At 32.4% G+C, this 17116-nt stretch overlaps 1 protein-coding gene across 1 annotated transcript; it reads left to right on the forward strand.

Moving 5' to 3' along the window:
* Positions 1-12163: 12163 nt before the first annotated feature.
* On the forward strand, positions 12164-12910 carry LOC127080339 (uncharacterized). The gene has a single exon (XM_051020668.1). The coding sequence runs from the start codon at positions 12164-12166 to the stop codon at positions 12908-12910; it is 747 nt and encodes a 248-aa protein (XP_050876625.1).
* Positions 12911-17116: the final 4206 nt, after the last annotated feature.

Genomic DNA, 17116 nt, shown 5'->3' on the forward strand with positions numbered 1-17116 from the left:
TCCAAATGGAGTTCAGTGTTGCAATCTGAGCAGTTGTTTAGTGATGCTTCAATGAAATTCATTAGACACGAAGCTGCCAAAGCTAACACACACGTGGTCACGATGTTTGATCGTACTAAAGGTTGGTACAGTGTTGTTGAGTCCATGGATCACAATGAAGGCATGTCGATGGGACAATACATAGTGGAACTAGATAGAGGTTGGTGCGACTACGGAAAGTTTCAAGTCTTTCGTATGCCCTACTCCCATGTCATTGCGGCATGTTCAAATGTTCAAAGGGATTCATCATACTTACTATCTGACGTGTACAAAGTCATAAGCCTATCCCATGTTTACAAAATTAGTTTTTCAATTGTTGCAAAAGAGGATTACTAGCTTGAATATCAAGGGGACATTCTCTGTCACAATGAAGTTATGCGAAGAAAGAAAAAGGGACGCCCAAATAGCCCTCGTATTCGAACCGATATGGATACAGCGAACAAAATGGTTCGACTGTATAGTTCATGTCGTCAGCCAGGTCACAATCGTATTAATTGTCCTAGTGTTGGAACAAGCACAACAAGATGATTTTACATGTACCTCTTTTGCTTTATATTAAAAATAAAATTTATTTCATATGATAACTTTGTAAGGAAATGACGCATACACACATGCATGCACCAAAGCATGGGTCAATGCATATGGCGCATACACACATGCACACATGCATGCGTTAATGCATGTGGCGCATACACACATGCACACATGCATGTAACGCCTACATGTATTGGTTGCATGCATGCGCCAAGGATAATGATGCCTCCTCTCTAGTTTAATTGAATGTGTCAGTTCAACTAGCGCATCAATAAGGAAATGTGGTTATTTTGGTTTTTTTTTAACAATGGATTATTTAAAGATTTAAATTAAATTAGTAGTTATTTTTAAAAAAAACTTATAAAAGAATAACACACTATTACGCTTGAAATAAATAAATAGTAAAATTAAATAATTTTAAAATAAATTAATCATCAATAAATTATAAATTAATATAATATATTATAATATACTAGTACATAAATAATTTGGATTTTATTTTAAAATTAATCTAAAATTTGATCTGATTTAAACCGTTTTTACAAAATATCATCAATCATACTTAACAATGTTCGAAAATGTTTTTTTTTTATTTTTTGATTCTTTTAGATGAATTTAAGTTTTTATTTAAATTGATTGGATTTATACGTAACATTCCACATTTTTTATTTGTATTTTAAATTCTTCTTGCAAAGGCGTTTATATTGTAATGTATAGTAGCTTTCTAAATAGTAGTATTGGACTATTACTACTAATCATGTGGAAAGAAAATCAATTATTAGTACATATAACGTCGGTTGATTCATGTTTGCGGCCGACACGCCATCAATGTCTGCATGTGGGAGCCACGTGATTACCCATTTATCTTATGGTTATCTTTTACTAGCTGTATTAATTATTTAATTAAGCAAACTTTTTATCCTATAAAGAAAATAAGAAAACTTTTTAGTTTTAATTGAATAAATATATGAAGTGGTTTAATATTTATCATAGTTGATATAATAATTCTTTTTTAGGTTTTCATATTTTAGGATGTCTTAAGTTTTTACGGTGTATTACATATCAAAATAGTTGTTTATTAATTAATTAATTCATTAATTATTATATATATATATATATATATATATATATATATATATATATATATATATATATATTATCAAAATAATAATATCTTTTTTAAAACATAAATATCTAAACATCAACTGCATTTTTATTGAATTAGTTTCTTGTAAGTTTTTGTCCAACTTTTTGATATCCTACCATCTCCAATAAATTTTTATGTGGTTTTCTCTTCAGTTATCATCAAAGGATCATCATATTTTTTATCAGGGCCAGATACATCATTTTTTTCCAGGATTCTCAGTCGTTCACTTTGTCTTTTTGCTCCTGCCACATCAACATTCTTCTTGTACCTGCTCTTGGTTTTAATACTCACTAGTTCACTGTAACTTGGTTTTGGTGAAGATAATTTTGGGGCTTTAAAAGGTTTATTTTTGCATACTTTTGGTTATTTATCAAAGAAAACCTTGACATCACTTGGCTTTGATTCACTCGGTTTGATAGGTGATTTATCAACACTCAAAGGTTGAATGTCCAAAACATCATCATCCCCTAGTAATGCAGCCAAAGTCTCAGCATCCTAAGCACTGAACTTATCCAAACCTTAAGATTGTGTAGGTTGTTCCTTATTGACAGTTGGCTCATTGACATTAGGTTCTTTATTGACAATTGGCTCATTGACAGTTGGTTCATTGGCAAATGGCTTATTGACAATTGGCTCATTGACACTAGATCTCTCTTTGACTTTTGTCTTCTTTGGATGGATCTTTTTTAACTTTGTTCCAGTCTTACTTGTACCATTATTGACAGACCCCTTAGGCCTCCCCTGCATGAAACATTAACATTGGTATACACAACCTTAATATTAACTACACACAAACACAAGCACAATGCTAGGGTAGTATATTACCCTTTTTTGGTGCCAAATGGACTTGGCTAGTCTGATTGGCTTGTGTAGGCAAGTTCTGACTGGCCTGTGTAGTATTTCTAGATGGAACAAGCACAATTTGCTTATTTTTATTTTAAGTCCTTTTGTTGTGGTCTAGTTCAAAACATGTTTTGCACCTATGGCTTGTATTTGTTCTTTTCCATCTTGTTTGGTTAACCTCATCAGGCTCTCTCCTTCGTAGTTTCTTGGGCCTTCCTGGGCCACGCTTGAACAAATGGGGCAACATAATAGGATTAGATGTTCTAGGCCATTTGTCCTGGACATTTAATGGGGTGATCACTTCATTGTAACATTTTTCATATGTGCTTCTGTGACAGCATTTATGCACATATTTGATGGGGTCGACTACTTTCCTATGTATTGTAGTCACACCATGTCTACATGGTATCCCAACAAGTTCCCAATAGTTGCTTGAGCATGTATGTTTTTCCAAATCCACTACAAAGTTAACATTAAACAAGACATGTGTAACTTGAAAAGTTAATCTACCAGCATAAGTTATTGTCCAACTAGCACTTTTTTCAATTTCTCTATCTAATCTCCTTAATGGTTTGATCATTATCTTCCCCTTATAACCATTTACCTTTTCTCTAAGGGTTGTAGACCTTCCCGTTAGATAATTCCTAATCCACTCAAACATGGTTATTATTGGTTTGTCTCTTTGTAAAAGAATTGTGGCATTAAAAGACTCAATTATGTTGTTCATTAACACATCCCACTTTGAGAAAAAAGGAAAAGCATGTTCACACCATTTAATTTTGGGATCAGTTCTAACCATTCATATGCCTCCAAACTGACCTCCTTGATCATAAGCATCTTTGATTTATGTGCCTCAAAATAAGTAGCCTTTGCAGCAGCCATCATAAGATCCCTAAATAGTGTTCCTCCTCCAAACTTCTTTTTGAAGTTAGCGTACAAGTGCCTTAGACAGAATATGTGTTCAAAGTCTGGGTACTCCTCTTTAAACACCTGAACCAGACCCTTGTCTAACAAAATAACAAGTGCATTAGTAAAAATGTGTGCATTAGTAAAAACTAACACCAAGATAAGAGACACATTTAATGAGATTCAAAATTACCTTTTGCTAATCAGATATGAAATACCATCTGATATTTCCAATGTCTTCAAGAAGCAATTTAATAAACCAACTCCGTGAATATTTTGTTTCAGTCTCATCCATAGCAAAAGCAATAGGCAAATATTGGTCATTAGGATCTCTTCCTACAACAATCAGTAAAATACCATCATACTTGTGCTTTAAATGACATCCATCTAAGCCAATGAACGGTCTGCATGGTTTTGTCAAAGCTTTCTTGAAAGCAAAACTCCATATTATGCTCTAGTTTAGCATCTTTGAACTGCTTCAATGAAGAAAACTCCATTTCAACCTTGAAAGCAAAATCCTTACTTAGAGAATCTTCTACAATGAACCTGACTACACATGACCTTTCATCGCAGCTGTCACCATCACCTCCATTATTCAGTTTATCAGTCATGTATGAATCTTCAATGACATGTTCCTTACCCATCTCTTATGTGATAAACATCTTCTTGTCTGGTTCACTTAGGGCCTCATTATTAGCAACAGGTTTAGTTATAGGTTCTCCATCAACACCTATATCAACCACTTCACCAAGCCCTTCATCAAACCCTTCATCAAACCATTTCATTCTCCCCTTCTCACTATCATCAAAGTGTACACCCCTCATAGATTCATCACTAAAATCACCACTACTTTCACTTAAATTGTCATCATCTTCATCACATGTCTTCCCCTTTCATTCATCTTTAACCCTGTCCATAAAGGTGGTCATACCTGTAACTAGTTTTGGCTCACAGAATATCTCAACTTCACAATTATTTCCAACAGCATACACAACTAACTCAGAAGCATCTCCATAATCGCTAAATGGTTTTAAATCTTCTTCAAAAGATTCTTCATCATGTTTCCACCACATCATAACACAACCCAAATCAAACTCAGGGTCAATCACTTTAACTAAGCCACCAGCTTCAAAAAAAATACCAGTAATCGAGATCTTGACCGGTAAAAGTATATATTTTCCCTCCATCATATCTTATGTTAGGGTCTTTTACAAAACAGCCCTTTGAATAAAACACAACCTTAAATTTATCGATTTTTTATTCAAAATTTTAACTTAGGTTTAAAATTTACCAAAGTTAGGTCAAGTAAATTTACCAAAATTAGTTCAAACAGATTTACCAAAAATGTAACTTTTATACGAATACAAGTACGAAATCGGTATTAATCAAAGCAGACAATAAATCTAAAATGCCATGTACGACTTTAATTTGTATTTGTTTGGAATATGAGTATATTGAAAATTATGGGAGAAATTTGGTTAGTTTGGAGTTAAAGTTTCGGAACTTGGTTATTTTGATAAAAAAAATCTATATACCATTATATAACACTTTAACAATATAAGACTCTACATTTAGTAAAGGGAAAAAAGCAATAGTCGGCATTAACTGATGCACACAAAACAACATCAGACATTGTTTTCATTATCTGATAAGCAAAAAACTAGCAACAGACCTACATAACATTAGTCATGTACAATATAATAGACATTATAAAAAATCACTAAGTCATTAAGTGATGTGTAAAAAAGAAGCTACTCCAAAAAGAATAATAATGCATCATTTTAAATCAGTGTAACACTCCAATGTCTATCTCATTAAATGGTGCATATATAACAAGAAAAATACTAATTATCACCATGATGCAAGCATGTGTGTTGTCTCTCGAGGTTGAACAACATGGTTGTGGTCCTCTACAAATTCATTAACGACAAACTTTTCATTATGACATCTAAGTGAAATTCTTGCTTTGCAATCTGTTCTAGTCACGACTCTCTGAATGCTAACAAAGACGTTTGTTTTGTTTATCTTTTTTAATCCTTCTTTAGAACAAACAAATCTACATGATGATATAGTGTCATCTTTATTTTTGTTTTCATAACATTTTCTAACTCTGAAGCCAATATCTGCATTATAAACAAGCCAAAGTTGATAAACTTCGTCTATATTGTTAAATTTCATTCCAACAATTGATTTCTAATTAATATTTGAAGATGTCATTTTTGATCAAACTATACAAGTGAAATGAAAGAATTTGATAAGTGAGTAAAAGAATAAAATGAACGAAATATGTTCTCAATTTCCATTAAACATTAAACATATTATTAGGAGAACAACTTTTTAAACAAAGCTATACAAGTGATACAAGTGAAGGTAGTATCATTGGATTATTAGTCCACACCCATTATAAATAAATTATTATAACTTTTCATTTTCTATTGTTCATAAATAGTGTTAATCGCAGAAAATATGAAATCACTTTTATTTTTTTTATAACTCCTTTACCAAACAATACAGAATTCATAAATTTCATTGGATAGGAAAACATAATAGAGGATATTGTAACTTCTTGAAAATGTTGAAATTTAGTTCAAAAGTTCATAACCTAAAAATCTCAATAAAGAGAAACACTAAACTTCTTATAGTTAAAGAAATTTCTCAAACCCATAATCTAATTTCTCCCTTAAATTCATAGTTCAAATCAAAGATTTCATTATTTTGTAAAAGAAGACGTTTTATGCATATAGAAGAAAAAGACCCACCACAATCTGAAGATTTAAGGTGGGTGGAAGATCGACGACGGTGATTATCCAATGGCGGCGCGACGACATCGCATGGTTCAATTCAACTCCGACAAGGAAGGCAACAGCTGTCATCATCACCTCCACTATCTAGTTCATCAGTCATGTATGAATCTTCAATGACGTGTTCCTTACCCATCCCTTATGTGATAAATATCTTCTTGTCTGGTTCACTTGGGGCCTCATTGTTAGCAACAGGTTCAGTTATAGATTCTCCATCAACACCTACATCAACCCCTTCACCAAGCCCTTCATCAAGCCTTTCATCAAACCCTTTCATTATCTCCTTCTCACTATAATCAAAGTGTACACCCTAATAGATTCATCATTAAAATCACCACTACTTTAACTTAATTTGTCATCATCTTCATCGCATGTATTCCCCTTTCCTTTATCTTTAACCCTGTCCATAAAGGTGGTCTCCCCTGTAACTAGTTTTTCCTCACAGAATATCTCAACTTCACAATTATTTTCAACAACATACACAGCTAGCTCAGAAGCATCTCCATCATCGCTAAATGGTTTTAAATCTTCTTCAAAAGATCCTTCATCATGTTTCCACCATATCATAACACAACCTAAATCAAACTCAGGGTCAATCACTTAAACTAAGTCACCGACTTCAAAAAAAGACCAGCAATCGGGATCTTGACCAGTAAAAGCATATATTTTCCCTCCATCATATCTTATGTTAGGGTCTTGTACAAAACATCCCTTTGAGTAAAACACAACCTTAAATTTATCCATTTTTTGTTCAAAATTTTAACTTAGGTTTAAAATTTACCAAAGTTAGGTCAAACAAATTTATCAAAATTAGTTCAAACAAATTTACCAAAAATTTAACTTTTATACGAATACAAGTACGAAATCGGTATTAATCAAACAGGCAATAAACCTAAAGTCCCATGTACGACTTTAATTTTTATTTGTTTGAAACATGAGCATATTGAAAATTATGGGAGAAATTTGGTTAGTTTGGAGTTAAAGTATCGGAACTTGGTTATTTTGATAAAAAATTCTATATACCATTATATAACACTTTAACAATATAAAATTTTACATTTAGTAAAGGGCAAAAAAAGTAATAGTCAGCATTAAATGATGCATCCAAAACAACAACAAACATTGTTTTTATTATCTAATAAGCAAAAAACTAGCAACGGACCTACATAACATTAGTCATGTACAATATAATAGATACTATAAAAATACACTGTCATTAAGTGATGTGCAAAAAAGAAGCTACTCCAAAAAGAATAGTAATGCATCATTTTCAATGAATGTAACGCTCCAATGTCTGTCTCATTAAATGGTGCATATATAACAAGAAAAATACTAATTATCATCATGATGCAAGCATGTGTGTTGTCTCTCGAGGTTGAACAACATGGTTGTACTTTTCATTATGACATCTAAATGAAATTCTTGCTTTGCAATCTGTTCTAGTCTTGACTCTCTGAATACTAATAAAGACGTTTGTTTTGTTTATCTTTTTTAATCCTTCTTTAGAACAAACAAATCTACATAATGATATATAGTGTCATCTTTATTTTTGTTTGCATAATATTTTCTAACTTTGAATCCAATGTGTGGATTATAAGCAAGCCAAAGTTGATAAGCTTCGTCTATATTGTTAAATTTTATTCCAACTATTGATTTCTAATTAATATTTGAAGATGTCATCTTTGATCAAACTATGCAAGTGAAATGAAAGAATTTGATAAGTGAGTAAAAGAATAAAACGAACGAAATATGTTCTCAATTTCCATTAAACATTAAACATTAAACATATTATTAGGAGAACAACTTTTTAAACAAAACTATACAAGTGAAGGTAGTTGTATCCATTAACCTCTTCAATGGATTATTAATCCACACCAATTATAAATAAATTATTATAACTTGTCATTTTCTATTGTTCATAAATAGTGTTAATCGTAGAAAATATGAAATCACTTTTATTTTTTTATAACTTCTTTACCTAACAATACAAAATTCATAAACTTCAATGGATAAGAAAACATAATTGAGAATATTGTAACTTCTTTAAAATGTTGAAATTTAATTCAAAAATTGATAACCTAAAAATCTCAATAAAGAGAAACACCAAACTTCTTATAGCTAAGGAAATTTTCCAAACCCATAATTTTATCTCTCCCTTAAATTCATAGTTCAAATCAAAGATCACAGATTTTATTATTTTGTAAAAGAAGAAATTTTATGCATATAGAAGAAAAAGAACCACCACAATATGAAGATTTAAGATGGGTAGAAGGTCGACGACGGTGATTATCCAATGGCGGCGTGACGGCATCGCATGGTTTAATTCAACTCCGGCAAGGAGGGAAACAACTGAATGAAGACAACGTTGCTTTTTTTTCTTCAAAATGAGAAATGTTCTTCTTATGATACATTGTAAAATCTTTTAATTGAGAAATAGTATTTTAATCGTTTAATACATGTTAAGTCTCTTAATTTAATTTAATGTTTCACTTTAACACCTTAATTAAAAAACCTTACAAGTTAGTCTCTTAATTTCACTTATGTTATCCTATTTGTCTCTTCCGTCAATTTATGAAAAAACAAATATTAAATTTTTGTGGCATGGTGTGACAACAGGACCATTTGTACAAATCTAAATCAGCATATGTAATTAAAAACTGATACATGATTCAAACGGTGGAATTTCCCAAAAATAAAACTCATGCAGTTTAAACATTGTAGCAATTTTTAACTACATATTTTGACTCAGATATGTACCAATGACCTGGTTATCATGCCACGTCACCAAAACTTGGTTTTTTTTCTTCAGAAATTGACAGAATGGGCCAAATAGGATAACAAAATTGATGTTAAGGGACTAATTTATAATATTTTTAAGTTAAGTAACTAAAACAGAATATTAAATTAAGTTAAGGGAGTTGATAATTAATTATTCTTATTTTAAATATATAATATAATATACACTTATTGGTTAATCTAATGGACATGATTATCCCGCCCTAAAGTCATATAAGTCAAGCCCATGAAACTTATAGTAACATATAGAAACATTTTCAAATCACACAAGTATAAATTACCTTTTTAGTGTGTGTGGAAGTTAATACTCCTCCTGATAAAAAATTTAAGCTTAAATAATCTTTTTGTGCCTGTAATTTGTTGTGTTTTTTATTTTAGTCCCTAAATTTTTTTTATTGATGAAGTCTCTAACTATTGATTTTTTTTTGCGTTAATATCTTATGTTAAACTTATGTTAAAAAAAGATTATGTGTCTAACGTTGATGATGTAAAAATATTTTTCAATTTTCTCTTCTGAAACTCTATTATTACGTGGAGCCTATAGTTTCCCACCGAAAAATGCCCAAAAAATCCAAATACATTTTTACATTTAGTCCCTGCAAATTAGGGTTTTAAAATAGAAAAAATAGGAAGACATGTATGGGATGCGATTGCATTAAGAAGAGGAAGAACTATTCAGTGTGGTACATGACTGATGTAGAAGAAGGTATCCTTCGAATGTGGTAGACGATTCAAGAACACGATTGAGGAAGACGAACGATTCAAGTAGAAGATTCTTCAATTAACCAGGTTCTATATTTTTTCACAATTCAAATCATAAGATTTGATTCTTTTCTTTATGTTCTTGAAATTTTCAGGGATGAATTTTAGTTTGAATTTTCATTATGGAATAGCTTTATTTGGGACTATGTAATATATTACAAAGGGGAGATAAACTTGTAGTAGACATTGATCCTGATATGTGGAGCTTCTTTGAAACTACTGGTATTGTGAAAGAGATTACTCAGCTTGATCATTCAGAATATTGATTATGATGGTATAACAATGATGCAAACTAGTACAGTAGAATGGTTGGTGATAGTGATGTTAACGAGGTTTATAAATATGTTGTTGAAATGAACTACGTAGTGCACATATATGTTAATCATAATGTTAAAGACATTGATGAAGTTAATGTTGAAGAAGTTAATGTTGAAGAAGATGAAGTAGTTGATGTTGGAAATAATGTTGAAGAATATGAAGCAGTTGATGTTGGAAATAATGTTGAAGAAGATGAACATGATGGTAGTGATGATAGTGACTTTGAATGTGACGACATATCATTTGATGATAGTGAGGATGAAAGGGTTATTTGGTTGGATGATGATTTTGATATAATTAATAAACAAGCTGAGGTCAGGACGCAAAGAGCAGGGTAAAACTTGTAGCAAGTAAGGACATACGCACTACAAAGAATATCAATTGGTGTTGATAATATAGGTTCATCTAGTGGTGTGGACAATGAGATGGAGACTAACTATGCTAGTGATGAGCTTGGCAGTTATGACCCTGATGCTTAATATTAAGATAAGGAACCAACGTATTATAGGTTTAAGATGGAGGAGTTAGACAAGAATTACAAGTTCAAAATAGGATTGGAGTTTGGATCACTTGATGAATTTATGGAAGCAATTACTGAATGATCAGTGTTAAAGCAAGGGTAAAGTATATGAAAAATGACAAAGTTAAAGTAAGGGTAATTTGCAAGGGCATATGTGAATTTTTTACACTTGTAAGTAAAGTTGAAAATAAGCACATGTATAGAATGAAGAAATTAGTTGGTACTCACACGTGTGGTAGGATATTGAATAATAATTCAGCCAATTCTAAGTGGATTACTAAGACTATGGCAGCTATGACGAGATCTTCTAGTGATGTTAAGATTCATGATATTGTTTTTGAAATAAGATTCGTGATATTGTTTTTGAGATTATGAGTAATTAATTATCTCATCATAACTATGCATAGGGCATGGAAAGCCAAACAAATTGGAAAGGCTTTATTTGAAGGTGATGCATCCAAATAATACAACCTATTGTAAAGATCCTCTGCAGAGTTAAGGAGGATAAATTCAAGAAACAATTGCAAGATTAAATAATGAGACATTACCCCCGAATTATCATTAACAGATGAACAATCAATATTGAACATTATCCCAAAATTCACACACTTTCAATATCTTCGTTTAAGGTTTTTAGTGGAATTCAAAATGTACATCCTCATTGATCTATTGCAACCACATACTGAGATTTGAAACGGAGTCGAGTTTTCAACTAAGGATGTGGTCATGCCTCACTGTGCAGAAATGGAAGGCAACCTGTAAGAATACTAATTTGAGTAGAGAAAGATAAACAAGGAGTTTGAATATAATTTATATTTTAGATTTAGTCATCTTTGTAAGAATACTAATTTGAGTAAGAATACTAATTTGAGTAGAGAAAGATGAAAGAGGAGTTTGAATATAATTTATATTTTAGATTTAGTCATCTTTTTAAAACCATCAAACAAGACTTTCTACGTAATTATAGAGCATCATAAAAGAAATATTAAAAAATAATTCTACATCAACGTTGACCACATCATTTTTAACGCCAAAGATAACTCCAAAAAGAAATCAACAATCATAAACTTCATCTAAAAAAGTAGAGTTAAGGACTAAAATAAAAAACACTCTAAATTACGCATTCGGAAAAAATATAAGAGTTAAATATTTGTGGTTATTATTATTACTATATGTTTCTGTTATTAGGAATATGACTTGGTATTTAGTCTCCACTTAATAAAGGCTTGTAACGCAGTGGCTTCTATTTTAGATTTTTCTATTTTTAAGTCAATTGTAATGCTATATATATAGCAAACTCTTATTCCGAATAATAACAATGCATTCTCTCTTATATTTTATATAATAGTTATTAGTTTTTAACAATTGGTATCAGAGCTCCATTACTGGGGCCTGATCCATACTGAGTGTGTGTGAGAGAAATCATTGGAGTAAAAAAAAAGGTGTGTAGCAAGAAAGAAATTACAATTTTCTTTAAAGTGGAAGGAGTTCGGGAGAATGGCGAAAAGTGATAATAGTAGTTTCGCTCAGTCGGCAATTCCCAAGTTTGATGGTCATTATGATCATCGGGCGATGTTGATGGAAAATTTTCTCCGTTCAAAAGAATATTGGAATCTCATTGAGAATGGGATATTAGTTATGGCAACAGGAGTAGAGCCAACAGAGGAGCAACAAAAATTGATTAAAGAGCAAAAGTTGAAGGACTTGAAGGCAAAAAATTACCTTTTTCAAGCAATTTCTCGTGATGTGCTTGAAATAATCCTTAATAAGGACACGTCCAAAAGTATATGGGATTCAATGAAGCAAAAATGTAAGGGTTCAAACCGAGTTAAGAGGGCACAATTGCAAGCTTTACGGAAGGATTTTGAGATTCTTCATATGAAAGAAGGAGAAACTGTTAATTATTATTTCTCTCGCACTCTAACCATTGCTAACAAAATGAAAGCTCATGGTGAAAGTATGAGTCAAACAATCATCACTGAGAAGATTTTGAGATCAATGGTCTCAAAATTTAATTATGTGGTATGTTCAATTGAAGAATCCAACAACTTGGATACAATGACTATTGATGAGTTGCAAAGTAGTCTTCTTGTTCATGAACAAAGAATGACAAGCAATGTAGAAGAAGAACAAGTTCTTATATATCTCATGAAGATAGATATGGAAGAGGAAGGGGTAGAGGCGTGTTTAGAGGAAGTCGAGGAAGAGGAAGAGGGCAACAACCCTATAATAAAGCAGTTGTAGAGTGTTTTCGGTGTCATCGGTTAGGACACTACCAATATGAGTCTCCTGATTGGGAGCAGAAGGCCAACTATGTTGAATTTGAAGAGAAAGAAGAAGAGGAGATATTATTAATGTCCTATGTTGAAATCAAACATGGTGAAAAGGAAGAAGTGTGGTTTCTTGACTCTGGTTGCAGCAATCATATGAGTGGAAACAAAAAGTGGTTCTTAGATTTAGACAAAGGCTTCAGACATACTGTAAAACTTGGAAATGACAGTAGAATGGCTGTTATTGGAAAAGGAAATGTTCGTATGCAAGTGAACGGATTTACTCAGGTAATTTCGAATGTTTACTATATTCCTGAGTTAAAGAACAATTTATTAAGCATAAGACAACTACAAGATAAAGGCTTATCTATTTTGATTCAATAAGGGAAATGTATGATATATCATCCAACAAAAGGATTAATTATGGAAACAATCATGAGTGGAAATAAAATGTTCTGCTTGGTAGCTTCCATGATGCCAAATGAGTCTGCATGCTTTCAAAACGTGTCAGAAAATGAATCTTATCTTTGGCATTGTCGCTTTGGTCACTTAAGCTATCAAGGATTGAGGACACTTTTTATAAGAAAATGGTAAACGGGTTACCTTCAATCCAAATTCCGAAGAAGCTATGTACAGAGTGTTTGACCGGTAAACAACATAGAGATCCTATGTCTAAAAAGACCTTATGGAGAGCATCATATAAGCTTTAACTTGTGCACGCGGATATATGTGGACCCATTAAACCAGAATCAAATAGCAACAAAAGGTACTTCCTAAGTTTTATAGATGATTTTACTCGTAAGACATGGATTTACTTCTTACATGAAAAATCAGAGGCTTTTGCAATGTTCAAAAATTTTAAAGCTTATGTTGAAAAGGAGTCTGGTGCATATATCACATCTTTGAGAACAGATAGAGGTGGTGAACTTACCTCAAATGAGTTTGAAAATTTTTGCAAAGTTCAAGGCATAAGCAGACAGTTGACTGCAACCTATACTCCTCAACAAAATGGAGTTGCTGAGAGAAAAAATAGGACGATTATGAACATGGTGCACTCTATGTTGGTTGAGAAGAAAGTTCCTAAAATGTTTTGGCCCGAAGCTGTAAAATGGAGTGTGCATATTCTTAATAGATGTCCTACATTAGCTGTACAAAACAAAACTCCAAAAGAGGCATGGAGTGGTGTAAAGCCAACTATTAATTACTTTCGAGTTTTTGGATGTGTGGCTCATGCACATATTCCAGATCAAAAAAGAAGCAAGTTAGATGATAAGAGCAAGAAATGTGTTTTTCTAGGAGTAAGTGATGAATCAAAGGTCTACAAATTATATGATCCACTTTCCCAGAAAATAATCATTAGCAAGGATGTGATTTTTGAAGAAGATGTATGTTGGAATTGGGACAACAACAAAGATGTTTTAGAATGGAAAAATGACAATGAGAATGACATTCAAGAGAGGGGCAAGAATTGAAATGAAGAGGGGAACTACAATGGCAATGAAGAGGGCGGAAACAATGATGATATAACAAATTCCATTGAATCTAATTCATCTTCTAGTGAATCACACGAGGATGAATCACCAAATATGGTGGAAGGGGGGGTACGAAGAGCACCTTCTTATTTGACAGATTATGAAACTGGTGAAGGCTTATCTGATGAAGATAACTTGAATGCAACGATGATGTTTACAGAAGATGATCCACTCTCATTTGAGGAAGCTAGAAAGAGAAATAAGTGGAGAGACGCAATGAAGGCGGAAATTGAATCAATAGAAAAGAACAAGACTTGGGAGCTTACTATTTTACCAAATGGAATCAAACCAATTGGAGTTAAGTGGATTTATAAAACTAAACTCAATGAGAATGGAGAGATAGATAAGTACAAGGCGAGACTAGTGGCGAAGGGGTATGCACAACAATATGGAGTTGACTACACTGAAGTATTTACTCCAGTGGCCAGATTGGATACCATTCGATTGATACTTGCTTTGGCTGCTCAACACAGTTGGGATGTTTTACAGTTGAATGTAAAGAGTGCATTTCTTCACGATGAACTTAATGAAGAGGTATTTTTGAAGCAACCATTAGGATATGAGAAGAAAGGTGAAGAAGAAAAAGTTTACAAGCTGAAAAAGGCGTTGTATGGTCTTAAGCAGGCACCAAGAGCATGGTATAGCAAGATAGAAGCATACTTTGTTCGAGAAGGTTTTGAAAAATGTTTTTGTGAACATACATTATTTACAAAAACAAAGGAAGGAAGGAAGTTGTTAATAGTAAGTCTTTATGTTGATGATTTAATATATACCGAGAATGATAGGAATATGTGTGAAGAATTTAAAGGAAGGAAGCAAGTTGTTAATAGCAAATTGTTAATTGTTAAAAACTAATAACTACTATATAAAATATAAGAGAGAATGCCTTGTTATTATTCAGAATAAGATTTTGCTATATATATATATATATATATATATATATATATATATATATATATATATATATATATATATATAGCATTCTCTCTTATATTTTATATGGTAGTTATTAGTTTTTAATAATTAACAACTTGCTATTAACAACTTGCTTCCTTCCTTTAAATTCTTCACACATATTCCTATCATTCCCGATATATATTAAATCATCAAAATAAAGACTTACTATTAACAACTTGCTTCCTTCCTTTGTTTTTGTAAATAATGTATGTTCACAAAAACATTTTTCAAAACCTTCTCGAACAAAGTATGCTTCTATCTTGCTATACCATGCTCTTGGTGCCTGCTTAAGGCCATACAACGCCTTTTTCAGCTTGTAAACTTTTTCTTCTTCACCTTTCTTCTTATATCTTAATGGTTGCTTCACAAATACCTCTTCATTAAGTTCATCGTGAAAAAATGCACTCTTTACATCCAACTGTAAAACATCCCAACTGTGTTGAGCAACCAAAGCAGGTATCAATCGAATGGTATCCAATCTGGCCATTGGAGCAAATACTTCAGTGTAGTCAACTCCATATTGTTGTGCATACCCCTTCGCCACTAGTCTCGCCTTGTACTTATCTATCTTTCCATTCTCATTAAGTTTAGTTTTATAAATCCACTTAACTCCAATTGGTTTGATTCCATTTGGTAAAATAGTAAGCTCCCAAGTCTTGTTCTTTTCTATTGATTCAATTTTCGCCTTCATTGCGTCTCTCCACTTATTGCTCTTTCTAGCTTCCTCAAATGAGAGTGGATCATATTCTGTAAACATCATCATTGCATTCAAGTTATCTTCATCAGATAAGCCTTCACCAGTTTCATAATCTGCCAAATAAGAAGGTGCTCTTCGTACCCTCCCTTCCACCATATTTGGTGATTCATCCTCGTGTGATTCACTAGAAGATGAATTAGATTCAATGGAATTTGTTGTATCATCATTGTTTCCGCCCTCTCCATTTCCATTGTTGCTCCCCTCTTCATTGCCATTCTTGCCCCTCTCTTGAATGTCATTCTCATAATCATTTTTCCATTCTAAAACATCTTTGTTGTTGTCCCAGTTCCAACATACATCTTCTTCAAAAATCACATCCTTGCTAATGATTATTTTCTTGGAAAGTGGATCATATAATTTGTAGGCCTTTGATTCATCACTTACTCCTAGAAAAACACATTTCTTGCTCTTATCATCGAACTTGCTTCTTTTTTGATCTGGAATATGTGCATGAGCCACACATCCAAAAACTCGAAAGTAATTAATAGTTGGCTATACACCACTCCATGCCTCTTCTGGAGTTTTGTTTTGTATAGCTAATGTAGGACATCTATTAAGAATATGCACACTCCATTTTACAGCTTCGAGCCAAAACATTTTAGGAACTTTCTTCTCAACCAACATAGAGCGCACCATGTTCATAATCGTCCTATTTTTTCTCTCAGCAACTCCATTTTGTTGAGGAGTATAGCTTGCAGTCAATTGTCTGCTTATACCTTGAACTTTGCAAAATTCTTCAAACTCATTTGAGATAAATTCACCACCTCTATCTGTTCTCAAAGATGTGATATATGCACCAGACTCCTTTTCAACGTAAGCTTTAAAAATTTTGAACATTGCAAAAGCCTCTGATTTTTCATGTAAGAAGTAAATCCGTGTCTTACGAGTAAAACCATCTATAAAACTTAGGAAGTACCTTTTGTTGCTATTTGAT

Source organism: Lathyrus oleraceus, chromosome 5 (genome assembly GCF_024323335.1).
Source record: "Lathyrus oleraceus cultivar Zhongwan6 chromosome 5, CAAS_Psat_ZW6_1.0, whole genome shotgun sequence".
NCBI lineage: Eukaryota > Viridiplantae > Streptophyta > Magnoliopsida > Fabales > Fabaceae > Lathyrus > Lathyrus oleraceus.

Coding starts and splice junctions, on each gene's coding strand:
- LOC127080339 (XM_051020668.1), top strand. CDS start 12,164: ATGGCGAAAAGTGATAATAGTAGTTTCGCTCAGTCGGCAATTCCCAAG.